General features: G+C 43.9%; 1 protein-coding gene across 1 annotated transcript in view; it reads right to left on the minus strand.

Moving 5' to 3' along the window:
• The window catches only part of LOC121142352 (calcium-binding mitochondrial carrier protein SCaMC-1-like), a 44,918-nt gene extending 36,894 nt beyond the window's left edge, over positions 1-8,024 (minus strand). The window contains exon 1 of the mRNA XM_040752022.1: positions 7,842-8,024. Within this exon, the coding sequence (XP_040607956.1) occupies positions 7,842-8,024 (183 nt within the window). The remainder of the gene's footprint in view (positions 1-7,841) is intronic.
• Between the last annotated feature and the right edge of the window lie 9,832 nt (positions 8,025-17,856).

A 17,856-nucleotide genomic window follows, 5' to 3' on the forward strand; every position in this document is an offset into this window, starting at 1 on the left:
AGTTTGAATCAGATCAGGGAGGTGCTGGTGAAGGGAGCCTAGGGTAGCATAGATGCTATTGCTCCCTTGATATAGCAAGGACACCTGCAATACCGCCCTAATTGTCATAAATCTTTGAAGGACTTACATCTAACAAGGCCAGACACCTGCAGTTCTGCTTTGTGGAAGTTCCTCCTGTGATCTCTGGTCAATTTAAGACTGGACTATGAGAGCTTGTTTTATATACCAGAAAATATAATGTAGGAATAAGTCATCCTACCAGCAGTACACGTGGATAACAGTGCCCAGAAATTAAGAACTACATTGCCAGCATTTGTGGGACGATTCTCAAGCTGTTATAAAGATGAACTGTGGGATACACAAGAGAATCACAGATAGAAGCAGCCAGCCAGTTATTTACAGGCAGTATTTTTCATAAGCCTTGCTTATGAACTTAACCTCCATCAGACATGAATCTCTCTGGTGGGTAGCCTTATAGATGCCAGCTGTCGTTACGGCATATCTTTGCAGACTCCATCGGTCTAGGGTCTCTATTCTGTTCCCCTCTGGGCTATATGATTCCTGTACAGTCTGGGTCCAAAGTTACAGAGTCAGCAGCTATCCCAGCAGTTGAAATTAACCAGAAATGCACTATTGTAGTGAGATATTGTAAGCTAATGCCTTCTCCAGACATTTACAAATTACCAAGTAGAAGACATAACAGCTTTTAGGTTAAAGATCACATGAAGGATTCAATTTCCCTGACATCATACAACTTTCTTGATTAAGAGCTTAGTTTAATTTCAAATCACTGAGTGGGAAGAGAAACAGCCCAGCATGTTCTGACATGCTTGCAGGCTTGGGAGTATTCCTTATAGTAAACTCAAGGGCTAGGGTGCAGAAGACTAAGTTTTTAGAAGGTGACATCATGGTACCAAGACACCGAAAATGAAAATTGGCCAGTTTGAAACTGCTTACTTGGTTTTCAGCTCTGCAGACCCAGGTCTTATAAAAGTAGCACTTCCAGTAGACATCTACCTGAAGAATTTGATTTGATCCTTATCTCTCACCCTGAGCAAAAAGCAAATGAATCAAAGCTCTCAATGTTAGATGTGAAACTGAAACTTCTAGAGGACAGAGAAGTGGATACTCTTAAGGCTAGAGTCAGTACTTTCTGAATAGGAATACTCAAGAAGGAAATACGGTCAAAGATTGACAAATGGGTCTTTGTGAAACTAAAAGGCTTCTGTACTGAAAACTGTTAATCACCTAAAGAGGCAGCCTATAGAACAGAAAAAAATCTTTGCCAGCTATATATCTGATAGAAGATTAATGTCTAGAAAATACAAAGAATTCAAGAAACCAAGCAAAAAAACAAACAAGCCCATTTAAAAATAGGCTAATGAACTGAACAGAGTTCTCAAAAGAAAAAAGGCATATGGCTAAGAAATCATTAATAGTAAACATCTTTATCAAACAAATGGAAATTAAAATTACGTTGAGATTTCATTGTTACCCCAGACAAAATTGCTATAATCAAGAAAGCAAGTAACAATAGCTGGTGACATTGAGTAGAAAGGGGAATTCTCATTTGTTATTGGTGAGACTGGAAACTAAAGCAACCAAGATGGAAATCAGTATCCAGGAGGATCCTCAAAAGGAGATAAATAGATCGATCAACCATATGATCCAGGTATGTCACTCACAGGTGTACACTCAAAGGACTTTATATCCTACCAGAGAAATAATTGCATGGCCATGTTCATCGCTTCTCTGTTAAAAATAGTTAGGAAATGAAAACAGCCTAGATGTTCATCAACTGATGAATGAATAAAGAAAACGTGGTACATATATACAACTGAATTTTATTCAGCCATTTAAAAAAATGAACTCATAAACTTTGCAGGCAAATGGGTGGATGTTAAAAAAAAAAGAAAGAAAAAATTACTTTGTTAACCCAGACCCAGAATGATTTCACATGTGGATTTGAGTGGCAAATCTTTAGATGCCTGTGGTTAACTTGGAGTACCTATGGACAAGGGGACTAAAAAGAGGGACCCTGACTATGTTTGGTACTCAGTCCTGGATTTAAAGGATGCCTTTTTCTGCCTACGGTTACACAAAGACAGTCAGCCACTATTTGCCTTTGAATGGCAGGATGCAGACCTGGGAATCTCGGGACAACTCACATGGACTAGGTTGCCCCAAGGGTTCAAAAATAGCCCCACCCTCTTTGATGAGGCCTTACATCAGGATTTGGCCGGATTTAGAGTCCACCACCCTGAGGTCATCCTCTTACAATATGTGGATGACATCCTGTTAGCCACCAAAACAGAGGAGGAATGCCTGAGGGGGACAGAAGCTCTCTTAAAGACTTTAGGAGACTTGGGGTATAGGGCCTCTGCCAAAAAGGCCCAAATCTGCCGGACCCAGGTCACCTACTTGGGGTACAAAATCCAGGATGGAAAACGTTGGCTAACAGAAGCCCGCAAACAGGCCATACTTGACATCCCTCCTCCCAAGACCCCCGAAAACTAAGGGAATTCTTGGGAACAGCAGGTTTCTGTAGACTGTGGATCCCCGGGTTTGCGGAGATGGCAGCACCCCTGTACCCCCTCACCAAGACGGGGGCTGCTTTTGACTGGGGGGAGAGCCAGGAAAAAGCCTTCATGGACATCAAGAAGGCTCTGCTCCCCAGCTCTGGGGTTACCTGATCTGACTAAACCCTTTGACTTATTCGTGGCTGAGCAAGAGGGTTATGCGAAGGGGGTCCTGACTCAAAAACTTGGGCCCTGGAGACGACCGGTCGCCTACCTATCTAAGAGATTAGACCCTGTAGCATCAGGATGGCCCCCATGTCTCCGCATGATCGCCGCCACCACAGTTCTCATAAAGGACTCTCACAAATTGACTTTGGGGCAGCCTTTGACTATTTATGCCCCCCATGCTATGGAGGCGGTCATCAGGCAGCCACCGGGCCGCTGGCTCACCAATGCCAGGATGACTCATTACCAGACTTTGTTGCTGGACAAGGACCGAATTCACTTCGGGGCTCCGGTGACCCTAAACCCCGCCTCGCTACTCTCCCTTCCTGGGGAAGCAGAGACTCATGACTGCTTGCAGGTCCTGGCTGAGGTCCATGGGACGAGAGCTGACCTCACGGACGGACGGAAGCAGCTTTGTACATCAAGGGGAAAGGAAAGCCGGTGCTGCAGTGACAACTGAGTCAGAAACAATTTGGGCCGAGGCCCTGCCGCCAGGAACATCGGCTCAACGAGCAGAACTGATTGCCTTAACACAGGCCCTGAGACTGGCAGAAGGTAAGAAACTCACTGTCTACACAGACAGCCGCTATGCTTTTGCCACCGCTCACATCCATGGTGAAATTTATAGGTGAAGGGGGCTATTGACCTCAGAGGGCAGAGACATTAAAAACAAAAAGGAAATCCTGGCCCTCTTAGAGGCTCTGCACCTGCCAACCGCCCTCAGTATTATACATTGCCCAGGGCATCAGAAAGGCGACAGTCCAGTCGCCCGGAGAAACCGGAGGGCAGACCTGGCCGCCCGGGAGGCTGCCCTGGCTTTGGAAAGCAGCAGTCACCTCCTCCAGGCAGCTGTAGTCCCTGTAACTAATGAGGCTTCCGAGAAGACCTCCCCGTCATGGGACTATGAGATAAAAGACATCAAAGCCATGAAAAGACTGGGGGCGACCCGAGTACATGATGGTCTCTGGACCTATCAAGGAAAAACTGTCCTTCCCCGCCTAATGACTAGATATCTGGTTAACAGCCTACACAAACTCACTCATTTGAGCTCCAGGAAAATGCGAGAACTATTAGCCCGGGAAGAAAATACTCGCCACCTGTTGGGAATAGAAGAAATAATAAAACAAGTGACTGAGCAATGTGACGCCTGCGCCCGCGTCAATATGACCAGGCTAAAGCTACCCATGGGGACTCGAGCTCGTGGGCACCGGCCTGGGGTGCATTGGGAAATAGATTTCACAGAAATCAGACCAGGAAAATATGGATACAAGTACCTCCTGGTTTTTGTTGACACCTTCTCGGGATGGACTGAAGCCTACCCCACCAAGCACGAGACGGCGAAGGTGGTCACCAAGAAACTTCTTGAAGAAATCTTCCCCCGCTACGGAATGCCACAGGTATTGGGGACAGACAACGGGCCTGCCTTTGTTTCTCAGGTAAGTCAGTCTGTGGCCACCTTGTTGGGGATTGATTGGAAATTACATTGTGCTTACCGACCCCAAAGCTCAGGACAGGTAGAGCGAATGAATAGAACCATTAAGGAGACTATAACTAAATTATCGCTTGCAGCTGGCACTAAAGACTGGGTCCTCTTGCTCCCCCTTGCCCTCTATCGTGCCCGGAATACACCGGGCCCCCATGGCCTCACCCCTTTTGAAATTCTATATGGAACCGCCGTTCCCTTTGTTCAGTTCTTTGACCAAGATATTTCTGACTATGCCAATTCCTCCTCTCTTCAAGCTCACCTGCAGGCACTCCAGCTGGTCCAGCAGGAAGTCTGGAAGCCTCTGGCCCAAGCCTACTGAGACCAGAGGAAACATCCTATCGTCCCTCACTCCTACCACGTGGGAGACAGCGTTTGGGTCCAGCGCCACCAGGCTAAGAACCTTGAACCCCGCTGGAAGGGACCATACACGGTCCTGTTGACCACCCCTACTGCTCTCAAGGTGGACGGGATTGCTGCTTGGATACACGCCTCGCACGTAAAAGCTGCCTTCCCTGAGGATCCGGACTCAGGATGGAAAGCTCAACGCACTCAAAATCCTTTAAAAATAAAACTTACCCGCTCCCCTCCCTCCTGCTAATAGCCCTCCTCATAAAATCAAGCACTGGTGTGGCCTCCAGTCCCCATACCGTTTATAAATTAACCTGGGAGGTTCTCTCCCAAGTGGGGGGGAGGTCATTTATGCTGTCACGGAACCACATGCACTTGGGACATGGTGGTCTACTCTATGGCCTGAATTTTGTGATTTAGTAGCAGGGTTGGACACTTGGGACATTCCCCATTGCCACCCAAAGGCATGCGCCAGTGGTTCCCACCTTTTCAGACGTCGACGTACATTCATATTCATGGACTCCAGAGAAACCACCCCCGGGTGTGTTAGTCGCAGAGCCAGAGAGCAGCTAAATTCACAGGACTTCTATGTCTGCCCCCAAGATGGACGTACCTGGCAACAGGCCCGGAAATGTGGGGGACATGATTCCTTTTTCTGTGCAGCTTGGGGGTGCGAGACTACAGGGGACACATGTTGGAGGCCATCCTCATCCTGGGATAAAATACAAGTACGCAGAGGCTGGGACAAAGGACAATCTGGAATGATAGGTATGCCCCTTGCCATTTCCTTCACTGCGCAGGGAAAGCAAGCCCCGGACTGGCAGACTGGGTATACCTGGGGTTTGCGTTGGTATCTATACGGGCCAGACAGGGGAGTAATCTTTACAATCAGATGTAAGGTGGCTCCTGTCAATCCACAGGCCATAGGCCCTAACCAGGTCCTTGCTGATCAAAAGCAGCCTAGCCTACTCATGCCCAAGGCTGATACCAGGCCCCTGACCCTGCCTAAAACCACAGCTGCTCCCGCGCCTACAGAAAGCACTCCCAAACCCCCCTCCTCGGGACCCCCCCTTAAAGGCACAGGAAATAGAATATTAGCCCTGATCCAAGGGACATATGCCACTCTGAATTTAACTCGCCCAGATAAGACTAAGGAATGCTGGCTTTGTCTGACTCCGCAACCTCCCTATTATGAAGGCTTAGCGGTTGTGGGCGAATATACAAAACAGGCCACAGCCGAGGCCCTTTGTGGGACAGCCATGCAACATAAATTGACCATCTCAGAAGTGTCTGGAAAGGGGCTATGTATAGGTAAAGTCCCCGCCACGCATCAAGGACTATGCAATGCCACTGAGCCTTTGCCCCAAAGTGGCCGCTACTTGATAGCCCCCAATGGGACATATTGGGCATGCAACACTGGATTAACCCCTTGTGTCTCCACCACGGTACTAGATGCCACCGTTGACTATTGTGTTCTGATTGAATTATGGCCTAAGGTAATTTACCACCCCTCTGACTATGACTTGATAAGTACTGGCCGCAGTAAGAGGGAACCTATCTCCATCACTACTGCCATCCTACTAGGGGGATTAACCATGGGAGGCATAGCAGCAGGAATAGGAACCGGTACTGTCGCACTGCAGGAAACTAAACAGTTCCAACTCCTACAACAAGTAATGCGTGCAGATATTCAGTCTTTAGAGGAATCTGTCGCTGCCCTGGAGAAGTCCCTATCCTCCCTGGCAGAAGTAGCCCTCCAAAATAGAAGGGGACTAGACCTCTTATTTTTACAGCAGGGGGGGAATTTGTGCGGCCCTTAAAGAAGAATGCTGCTTTTACGCAGACCATACCGGAGTGGTAAGAGACAACCTGGCTAAAATAAAAGAAAGACGCCAAAAGTACCACCAATTAATTGAGTCCCAACAGGGATGGTTTCAGAACTGGTATAACAGGTCCCCTTGGTATTCGACTCTCATATCCACCATTATGGGACCCCTGATCATTATATTTCTGATTCTGATGTTTGGGCCATGTATCCTAAACAGATTGATCCAGTTCATAAAGGAAAGGTTATCAGTTGTACAATCACTGGTTTTGACTCAACAATACCAGCAGCTAAAGCAAAGGGATCTCGAGATGGCAGAAACCTCTGAATGAAAGATTCCATTCAGTTACAAGAGCAATGGGGGAATGAAAGACCCCGGCCCAGCCTACACGGAGGCAGCTGAGGCTTATGGAAAATTCCGTTTCCCCCACAGCTCAGCTGAATAGTCATTTTTTTATCAGAAGGGAGCTCAGCTCAAGGTCTTCATGGCTGAATAGTCACTACTATCAGAAGGGAACTCTGTCCAGGCAGGGACACAGGTGTCTACTGTCTGCATAGCCACACAGAAACCTATTGTTCCTCAGATAGGGCCAAGGCTGAGACTTGAGTTCCAAGCAAAACCTCAATTGCCCTCGATTCTGAGCCCCAGCCTCATTTAAATTGCCCAATCAGGGACCTGTAACTAGGCTTCTCGCTTCTGTACTGCGCTTTTTGCTATAAAAGAACCCCTGAGTCCCCAGCTCGGCGCGCTCAGCCCCCCCCCAAGACTGAGACGCCCGGGTACCCGTATGTAAATAAAGCCTCTTGCTGTTGCATCCAAGCTCGTGGTCTCGTTGTTCCTTGGGTTCGGGTCTCCCTCCCGTGAAAGTCCCCCGCTTGGGGTCTTTCAGGAGTACCTATGGACAAGGGGACTAAAAAGAGGGACCCTGGGGTAGTGGCCATTCTATAAAAGGAAGACAATCCTAGTTTATGAAAGACACTAATAAAATGTAAATATGTTGACTCTCCTTATATTTGTGTACTGTTAAGTAGAAGGACACCAGTTCTGCGATATGCGTGTGTGTATATAGCTCCTGAGGCAACCCCCCTCCGCCCCAGGCTGAAAGCCTCTTGAGAAAAGCAGGTTTGCTTTGGACAAAGGCCAACGACAGTCCTAACCCTTCTGGACAGGAAATGTTCAGAACCACAGAATCTCCTACAAATGCTGGGGTGGTTTTGTCACTACAGCTAATGACTATTTTGAGAACGTTGACATGTTTCACTGGGGATGTGTTGTTACACATGAAGAACCCCACCAAAGGGGATTCCACTCCTACTCCACAAGCTCAGGAAAGCTCTGGAAAATTCTGAAAGGAGCAGGGCGGCAGGTTGGCTCCCCTCCGTGTGGCAACGTCTTCCGAACATTCCCAGCGCCGCATTCTCTCTCTCGGTGGCTCACCTGCTCGGAGTCTCCACCAAAGGAGGCGTTCCAGTTTTGCAGCCCATCCCTGAGCTCCCAGATGTCCACCACACCATCCCCATTGCGGTCCAGGTCTTCGAAGAGGATCTCATAGGCCAAGCGGTCATAGTCACTCTGGCAGGTCGCGGAGGGCAGCACGAAGCCCTGCAGCCAGTGCAACATAGCCCAGCGGCGGCCGCCACGACCCCCGGGGCACTGCTCCACCTGTCGCCTCCGTGACCTCCGGGCTGCGCACAGGGCCGGCTCTGCAACCGCCTGAGCCGCGAGCGCCACGGTGCTTCCGCGGAACCTTGAGAACCGGGAACGCTGCCGGGTGGGAACCTGGGCTCCCGCGCGCCACGCGACACACACCTCCCCGGCCGGAAGTTGGACCCTAGGGCGCCTGAGACTGTGACCACCCGGACCAAAGCCGCCGTCGGAAGAGGATGTGAGGGTGAAGTCTTGCGAAGTGCTGCCAAGGGCTGCACATTTCCCAGTAAGTAGGGAAGGCGCCGCTGGGCCTTTCGAATGTGCTCACACGTGATTTCCAAGAAAAAGCTTCCCGAAGGCCCATGGCGTGTAAGGGTCGAGTCTCCCGGTGGACTTCTTTACGAAGAATAGTACAGTCCCGTGAAACAGATGGGGAACCTTTTCAAAATAACAGTTATCTGCAGTACCATAGCTGCTGCCTGGCCCTGGGAACCATGACTGAATCTGTGGTAACTCGTTCGCTGTTTACGGTTTCTCACACCCAGGCCTTGAGTGAAGTGGCTGTACCTCAAGCTGAGGGGTGGGGTGGGAAGGTGGGAGGAGGGGGGTCAAATGGGACTTTTTCCCTTTGCTATCCAGTGCCCTAAAACTACCCTTCACTCCAAGGAAGACCAGTAGGGAGGCATCTGGACTGGGTGGAGACACACCCTACCTGGTCTGAGAAAGGAAAAGAAGAGTCTGTCCTCGTGCCTGTCCCTGCTGCTGTCTCTGAGAAGTGGTTTCCTAATGACCATGTCCTCTTCCACATTTCTCACTTCCTTCCAGAAAGACTGCTCCAGCCATTACCACCACATGACAAAACTCAATTGATACTTTATGGGCTTTGATTCATTTACCCAGGGCTTGTGCTGGCCATTCATCCTAAAACATCTCTTTGTCTTCTGGGACACTATACGCTTCTGCCCTCCTCTGTTTCTCTCCTATGCCCCCTTCAAAGGCTTCTTTGTGAACCCAAGAGCTTCTAAACTTGAAGCCTTGAAGAATTGCCATAGATGAACTTAAGGCTAGTTATTTCTGTGAAGTTTTGTACCCTTGATCACATTCTTTGAAAGCTAGAGTATAACAGGCCCAGTTCTTTGTTTTTAGTTTTATTTTTTTATATGTGTGTGTAAGTATACACCCAGAGCTGGAGTACAGGTGGTTGTGGACCTGAGAACCCAGCTCTGATCATCTGGAAAAGCAACAAAAGCTCTTGACACCTGATCCCTTTTCCAAATCGCAAGACCTGTGTTTTTAAGTGAAATATTTTTTTTCTTGTACAAGCCCAACTCTTACACCATGAAGTTCATTTATTTCTTAAAATAGCACTGCTTTACATGTATTTTATGATGTTACTTATTTCATATGAATTTTTATACCATATGTTTCTAAATGCTAAAAGTATAACGCTGAACCTGCTCTCATAGACACTCAACATCTAGTACACTCTAGAATGAAATGCATCTTAAGTGATGTAATAAATATGTGACCAAATGTCATAAAATATGTATTTGTATTGTGTTACTTCATTGAATAAATTCATAAATTAACAATAAAACAAAGCTATTAATAAAACTTTAGAAAATGTAAGTACTGAGCATTTATAATTGTTAAAGACCATTTTTCTTTAAAAGATAATTGTAATAAACAAACAACACATTGTGGAAATTACATCAGAGATAAATGTGTGGCAATAATAAAAGGATATAAAGGAGAACATGGATGTATATGGCTAAAAACTCTTTGTACCATATGTGATAAACATTTTTTTAAAAATATATAAGCCAGGTGTGTTGGCTGACTTTTAATCCCAGCAATCAAGAGCCTGAAGCAGGCCCATGAGTTCAAGAGTAGCTTAGGCTACATAGTGAAATTCTAAGATGCTTTCAAAAAGAGAGGGGGGCAGGGAAGAAGGAGGAGGAAGAAAGGAAAAGAGAATAGGAAACATCAATAACAATATTTACCAATTAAGATTTCTAGAACATGCAACAATAACAGACTATGTTTTCCTTCACTTGTACATGTAAAAATCACTGTAAGGGTCTGGAGAAATGTCTCAGTGGTTAAGAGCACTGACTGCTTTTTCAGAGGTCCCAGGTTCAATTCCCACCATCTACATGGCAGTTCACAACCATCTGTAACTCCAGCTCCAGGGGATCTTACACTTTCTTCTGGCCTCCTCAGACAATAGGCACATACATGGTGCATAGACATACATGCAAGCAAAACAGGCATACATACATATTTTTAGATCTCACAAAAACACACAATATAAAAGGTCTGATAAGTCCTTATATAATAATAGTAGGTCACTTAAAAACCCTACTCTCATCTTTAAATAGGTCATTCAAACTAAACAATCAAGAGAGAATCTGGTGTTAAACTATGCCTTGGGTCAAATGGACCTAACAAATATCTGCGGACTATTCCATCTGTCAGAAATGGAACCTTCTCTAAAATATACCATCCTATGTCACAAAGTGAATCTTAACAAATACAAAATTATTTATGGATCTTCTCAGGTCATAATGGAATAAAACTGGAAATCAGTAGCAACAGAAAGCATAGACTACATAAATACTTGGGAGACTGAACAGTGCATCCTTGAGTGATCAGTGGATCATTGAAGAAATCAGGAAGGAAATTTTTTAATTCCTAGAATCAAATGGAAATAAAAACACAACTTACCAGAACCTCTGTGATACACCTAAGGTAGTTCTAAGAAGTTTATAACTATGAATGATTACATTTTTAAGAATCAGATCTCAAGTAAATAACTTAATGATGTAATATAAGGTCTTAGAAAAATGAGAACAAGCCAAATTCAAAAATAATGAATGGAAAGAAATAGTAAAGTTCAAAGAAGAAACCAATTAAATGGAGGTTAAAAGAATAATAATCAACAAAAACTTTGTTCTATGAATAAAATACAAGATTGTTTCAAAGCTCCAGAGGAACTAATCAAAATAAATAAGAAGCCCAAATTAATAAAATTGCAGATGGAAACGTGAGTGTTATAATAGATTCCAGTGAAATCCAGAGTATCATTGTGAAGTGTTTTGAATTTTTTTTTACTCCAAAAATACTGGAAAGTCTAGAAGTTTATAGCTTCCTAAATTAAATGAAGATGTAAAGAACTTAAGCAGATCTATATTAAGCAATGAGTCTGAAGTAGTAATAAGAGTCTCCTCACCATGAAAAGAATGAAACCACACAGATTGATCACCAAGTCCCATCAAACCTTTACGGAAGAACAAATACTTACACCCCTCAAACAATTCCACAAAATAGAGAAGAAACACTTCTAAGCCTGTTCTGCACAGCTTCTAAAATCTTGGTATCAAAATTGGACAAAGACACAACAAAAAAGAAAATTATCATCAATTTTTCTGAACACAAATCCAAAGCGTCCCAGTAAACCTCATACAGATGGTTATCAAGAACACATTGAGATAGCCATTCAGTATGATGAAATTGATTTCATCTCAGTAATGTAAGTTGTTGAACATATACAAATTAGTGTAACTCTAAATTTAATTAGATAGAGTGCAGAAATTACATGATCATTGCAATGGATACAGAAATGGACACTCTAGGCAGAACAACAGGTAGACAAATGCAGGCAGACTCACTGCTGAACCAGAGGTCTTGCCAGCCTCCAGAACTCCCTGCTGGAGTTGAGGCTATGCCGGCCACCACCAGGACTCCAGATAGGCCACCCACCCTTGGACCTTCTCAGTTTGCCCCCGCCCCATCCCCTACTCACTGTTTTGTCCCAGCCATCAACTCAGGAAGAGACTCCCTGCTGGACCAGAGGCTATGATAACCTCCAGAACTCCAGGTAGGTGCCAACACATAGACCTTCTCCACTCCCTTAGTACTCCCCCACAATCACACTGCTGCCCCAGGACATTAACCCCAATCCCTCCTCCCCTCGCCACAGCAGCCCCAACTAAGGTGGAGATGCAAAACTCAACAAGAAGTCATCGAGTAAGTCCAGCCTCAAATTCAAGCAGAGAACTCCTGGTCAAGTAAGTACAGGCCACACAAATCAGAGAACCAGAGAGGAAACAGAAACTAAAAACAAAACACCTAACAAAGACAAACTCAGATCATCACCTAGACCTATAATTACCTCAAACCCAGATGCCTAGATCCAGGATAAGAACACAATCAACAATAGCCAAGGCAATATGTCACCACCAGAGGCCAGCTATCCTACAGAAAGTCCTGAATATTCCTCACCTTCAAAGACAGACATTACCTCAGAGTTAAGGACTGGGAAAAGATTTTCCAGTCAAATGGACCTAAGAAGCAAGTGGATGTAGCTATCCTAATATCTAACAAATTAGACTTCAAACTAAAATTAATCAAAAGAGATGAAGAGGGTCATTTCATATTCAACATAGGAAAAATCCATCAGAATGAAGTCTCAATTCTAAACATCTATGCCCCAAATACGAAGGTACCCACATTCATAAAAGAAACATTACTAAAACCCCACACACAGAGGGAGACTTCAACACCCCACTCTCACCACTAGACAGGACAACCAGACAGAAACTTAACAAAGAAATAAAGGAACTAAAAGAAGTATGACCCAATTGGGTTTAACAGACGTCTATATAACATTCCATCCAAACAAAAAAGAATATGCTTTCTTCTCAGAAACACATGGAACTTTCTCAAAAATCGACCACATACTTGGCAACATAGCAAACCTCGACAGGAACAAAAAAAAGGAATAACCCCCTGTATCTTATTGGGCCACCATGGCTTAAAATTAGAATTCAACAACAAATTGCAGAAACCCCACAAACTCGTGGAAATTGAACAATGCTCAATTGCTTCACTCCTGGTTAAAGGAAGAAATAAACAAATCAAAGACTTCTAGAATTCAATGAAAATGAAGGCACTACATCCCCAAACCTATGAGACACTCTGAAAGCAGTTCTAAGAGGAAAGTTCATAGCACTAAGTGCCCACATGAAGAAACTGGAGAGTAGCCACACTAGAGAATTAACAGAACATATGAAAGCTCATAAAAATCATCCACCATGGCCAAGTAGGATTCATCCCAGAGATGCAGGGATAGCTCAACATATGAAAATCCATCAATGTAATCCACCATGTAAACAATCTGAACAAGAAAAACCACATGATCATCTCACTAGATGCTGAAAAAGCCTTTGACAAAATTCATCTCCCCTTGGAGAGATCAGGGATAACAGGAACATACCTAAACATAATAAAGGCAATTTACAACAAACGGATAGCCAACATCAAACTAAATGGAGAGAAACTCAAGGTAATTCCTCTAAAATCAGGAATAAGACAAGGTTTCCACTCTCCTTATTTCTTCAGTATTGTACTTGAAGTTCTTGATAGAGAAATAAGACAACAAAAAGAGATCAAGTGGATACAAATTGGAAAGGAAGAAGTCAAACGTCCACTATTTGCAGATGATATGATAGTCTATGTAAGTGACCCAAAGAATTCTACCAGGGAACTCCTACAGCTGATAAACACCTTCAGCAAAGTGGCAGGATACAAGACCAACTCAAAAAAATCAGTAGCCCTACTCAGACACATGACAAAAGGGCTGAGAAAGAAATAAGAGAAACACCACCTTTTACAATTGCCACAAACAACATAAAATATCTAGGATAACTCTAACCAAACAGGTGAAAGTCCTGTATGACAAGAACTTTGAGTCTTTAAAGAAAGAAATTAAAGAAGATACCAGAAAATGGAAAGATTTCCCATGCTCTTAGATAGGTAGGATCAACATAATAAAAATGGCAATCTTAACAAAAGCAATGTACAGATTCAATGCAATCCTTATCAAAACCCCAACACAATTCTTCACAGACCTTGAAAGGACAATTCTCAACTTTACATGGAGAAACAAAAGACGCAGGATAGTCAAAACAATGCTGTACAATAAAGGAAGTTCAGGAGGCATCACCATCCCTGACTTCAAGCTCTACTAAAGAGCTATAGTAATGAAAATAGGTTGATATTGGCACAAAAACAGACAGGCAGACCTATGGAATTGAATTGAAGACCCTGATATTAACCCACACACCTATGAATACCTGAGTTTTTACAAAGAAGCTAAAACTATACAATGGAAAAAAAGAAAATATATTCAACAAATGGTGCTGGAATAACTGGATGCTGGCATGTAGAAGACTGCAGATAGATCCATGTCTATCCCCATGCACAAAACTTAAGTCCAAATGGATCAAATACCTCAACATAAATCCAGCCACAATGAACCTCTTAGAAGAGAAAGTGGGAAGTACCCTTGAACGAATTGGTACAGGAGACTGCTTCCTGAATATAACACCAGTAGCTCAGACACTGAGATGGACAATTAATAAATGGGATCTCCTGAAACTGAGAAGCTTCTGCAAGGCAAAGGACACATTCAACAAGACAAAACAACAGTCCACAGAATGGTAAAAGATATTCACCAACCCCACATCTGACAGAGGGCTGATCTCCAAAATTTACAAAGAACTCAAAAAGCAAGTCTCCAAAACACCAAAGGATCCAATTAAAAAGTGGGATACAGAACTAAATAGAGAATTCTCAATAGAGGAGTCTAAATGGCTGAGAGATACTTGAGAAAGTGCTCAACATCCTTAGCCATCAGGGAAATGTAAATCAAAACAACTCTGAGATACCATCTCACTCCCATCAGAATAGCTAAAATCAAAGCCACTAATGACAATTTATTCTGGAGAGGATGTGGAGAAAGAGAAACATTCCTTCACTGCTGGTGGAAATGCCAACTTGTGCAGCCACTGTGGAGATCAGTATGGAGATTCCTCAGGAAAATGGAAATCAGCCTACCACAAGATCCAGCAATTCCACTCTTAGGCATATACCCAAATGATGTAAACTCATACAATAAGGACATCTGCTCAACTATGTTCATAGCAGCTTTATTTGCAATCACCAGAACCTGGAAGCAACCTATATGCCCCTCAACTGAAGAGTGGATAGAGAAAATGTGTATCTACACAATGGAGTACTACTCGGCAGGAAAAAAATGGAATCTTGAAATTTGCAGGCAAATGGGTGGCACTAGAAGAACCCATCCTGAGTGAGGTAACTCAGTCACAAAAAGACAAACAAGGGATTTACTCACTCATATATGGATTTTAGACATGGAGTAGGGCATTTCCAGCCCACAATCCCACCACCAGAGAGTCTGGGAAGCAGGGAGGACCCTAAGAAAGATATGCATGGTAACCCAGAGAAGGGTTATGGGATGAGATCTCCTAATTGGATTGGGAGTGGGGGAAGAAGGAGATGGGAGAAAGAGAGAGGGAAAAGAGGAGGAGAGAGGAGGACATGGGGGGGGGGACAGGAAGGTTGAGCCAGGGTAAGAATAGAGGAAAGGGCTAGGCATTGGTGGTGCATGCCTTTAATCCCAGCACTCGGGAGGCAGAGGCAGGCGGATCTCTGTGAGTTCGAGGCCAGGCTGGACCGACAGCCTCCAGAACAATACAGAGAAACCCTGTCTCATAAAAACCAAAAAAAAAAAAAAAAGAATAGAGGAAAGGTGAGAGATGCCATAATAGAGGGAGCCATTATAAGTTGGAGAAGAGATCTGGCACTAGTGAGCTCTTCACAGATCTACAAAAATGACACCAACTGGCATTAAGGCTACCTTAAATGTCCTCCCATGATACTGAGATTGATGACTACCTTATATGCCATCCCAGAACCCTCATGCAGTGGCTGACAGAAGCAGAGGCAGACACCCACAGTAAAAACTGAACTGAACTCCTAGAACCCAGTTGCAAAGAGGAGTGATGAGCAAAGGACTCAAGATCGGGCTGGCAAAACCCACAGAGGCAGCTGACCTAAACAAGGGGAACGCATGGACCCCAGACTGATGACTGAGAGACCAGCATGGGACTGATCCAGACACCACCACCCCCAACCTGGGTGTCAGAGAACAGTCCTCGGCAATCTATGGGACCTTGGAGAGTAGAGCAGTATTTATTCCTGGATTACAAATAGACTCTGGGAGCCCATTCCACATGGAGGGATGCTCTCTCAGCCTGGACACATGGGGGAGGACCTAGGCCCTGCCCAGGATGATATGACAGACTCTGAAAATCCCTCATGGAAGTCCTTACCCTCCCTGGGGAGTGAAGGGGGGATGGAGTGAGGTGGAAACCCTTGGTTTTACCTTGTTAATCATGGTTATGTCTGAGTTTACTGGGAACAAACGCCTCTGCAGAAAAACTAAATTTCTGCCATCTGTTACAGAAACCTGTTTCTCCAGTTGTCTCTGGCTGCCTTTGCAGTCATCGTGAATAAACAGGAGGAACTCAATAAGGTTAATTATTATTGTTTATTCAATACCAAAAAGAGATAAATATATCCCAAAGAATGTAAGAACCAAGAAAATGGTTTCTTAAAAGATGACATTAAAAATCTTGTAGAAACACAGAAGGAAAAAGATAGGACATGAAAGGTCAGACATTTCTCTGGCACCAGGATATGAACACTCAGATAGTCTTCCAATATCAACGTATGAATAAAAAATCTAAAACTTCTAGTTTCTTTTAAAAATTTAGTCTCTGTAGATAGAGTTAGGTATTAATCATTATTTTGAGAACTTATAAAGAATAGGATTATAACTGCAATCCATATAATACAGTTGATATACAGATTACTCAGAAACTAGTATGCACCTGAAAATGATACTCTTGGTGTCACAATATATTCAACTGATTCCATATTGTTAAGAATTAATCACGGGGCTCAAATCTCTTACTTTGTAACCGCATGTTTGCTGCCAGCTAGGGCACAGTATGAGTAAGACATACCTAGTTAGATATAAACATTTGGCTTGCTATATAATGATAAAGGGTAAAGGTCAATAACGTCCAGGAAGAAACTAAAATATTGATTCTTGGAAAATGATTAAAGAGAAATGCCTTGAAACTGCTCACGCTTGAATGCGCTAGAACCTTTATAAATAAAGACAGCCCGAGCTATTCGGGACCATCAGTTTGAAAGACAAACCGGTGGTCAGATTCCTCCTTTGTTGCCGACTTCACACATCCTCCTGGTGGCACAAGAACCCCGCTGGAGCTGGACTCCAGCAAGAACGCATAAGGAATTCTCTAGGTTTGTAAGAAAGTGATGAATGACCTAAAAAACAGGCAAATAATCTGGATAAGGGCCCACACAACCCATCACTATTTCTACATAGCAACAGTATTCACCTCACTGTGTGCTCATTTCCTCCTTACTCCCACTTAGATAACAGGATCCATCATCTACTAATTCTTCTTGGTTCCTGGGACAGAATGAGGGGCCTTGTGCTGGAATCCCCAACCCTAGCATTCATCTTTTTATATATTATTATTTAATGAATGTTACTCTTATACAACTTGCCTACCTATTATCTGAATGTAACTATAAGTCTCACAATTTAACAGAAAAGTAGAGAAACGTGATAAATACTCTAACACTCTGGACATTTAGCTTAAATTTCATATATGAATACTGCATTTATGTCATTTCTTCCCTCCATCTCCTACATCCCCTTGACTCCTTTCCAAATTCATTGCCTCTTTTTCTTTCATTATTATTGTCTCATTCATATATACACACATGTATGTAGTGAGATATCATAAATACCACCTGCTGAGTCCATTTAGTATTGCTACTATGCTCATTATTTTAGGGCTGACTCCTTGGTATTGAATAACCAATTAGGAGGCTCGTCCTT

Source organism: Mesocricetus auratus, unplaced genomic scaffold, assembly GCF_017639785.1.
Source record: "Mesocricetus auratus isolate SY011 unplaced genomic scaffold, BCM_Maur_2.0 Super-Scaffold_100009, whole genome shotgun sequence".
NCBI classification, from domain to species: Eukaryota; Metazoa; Chordata; class Mammalia; order Rodentia; family Cricetidae; genus Mesocricetus; species Mesocricetus auratus.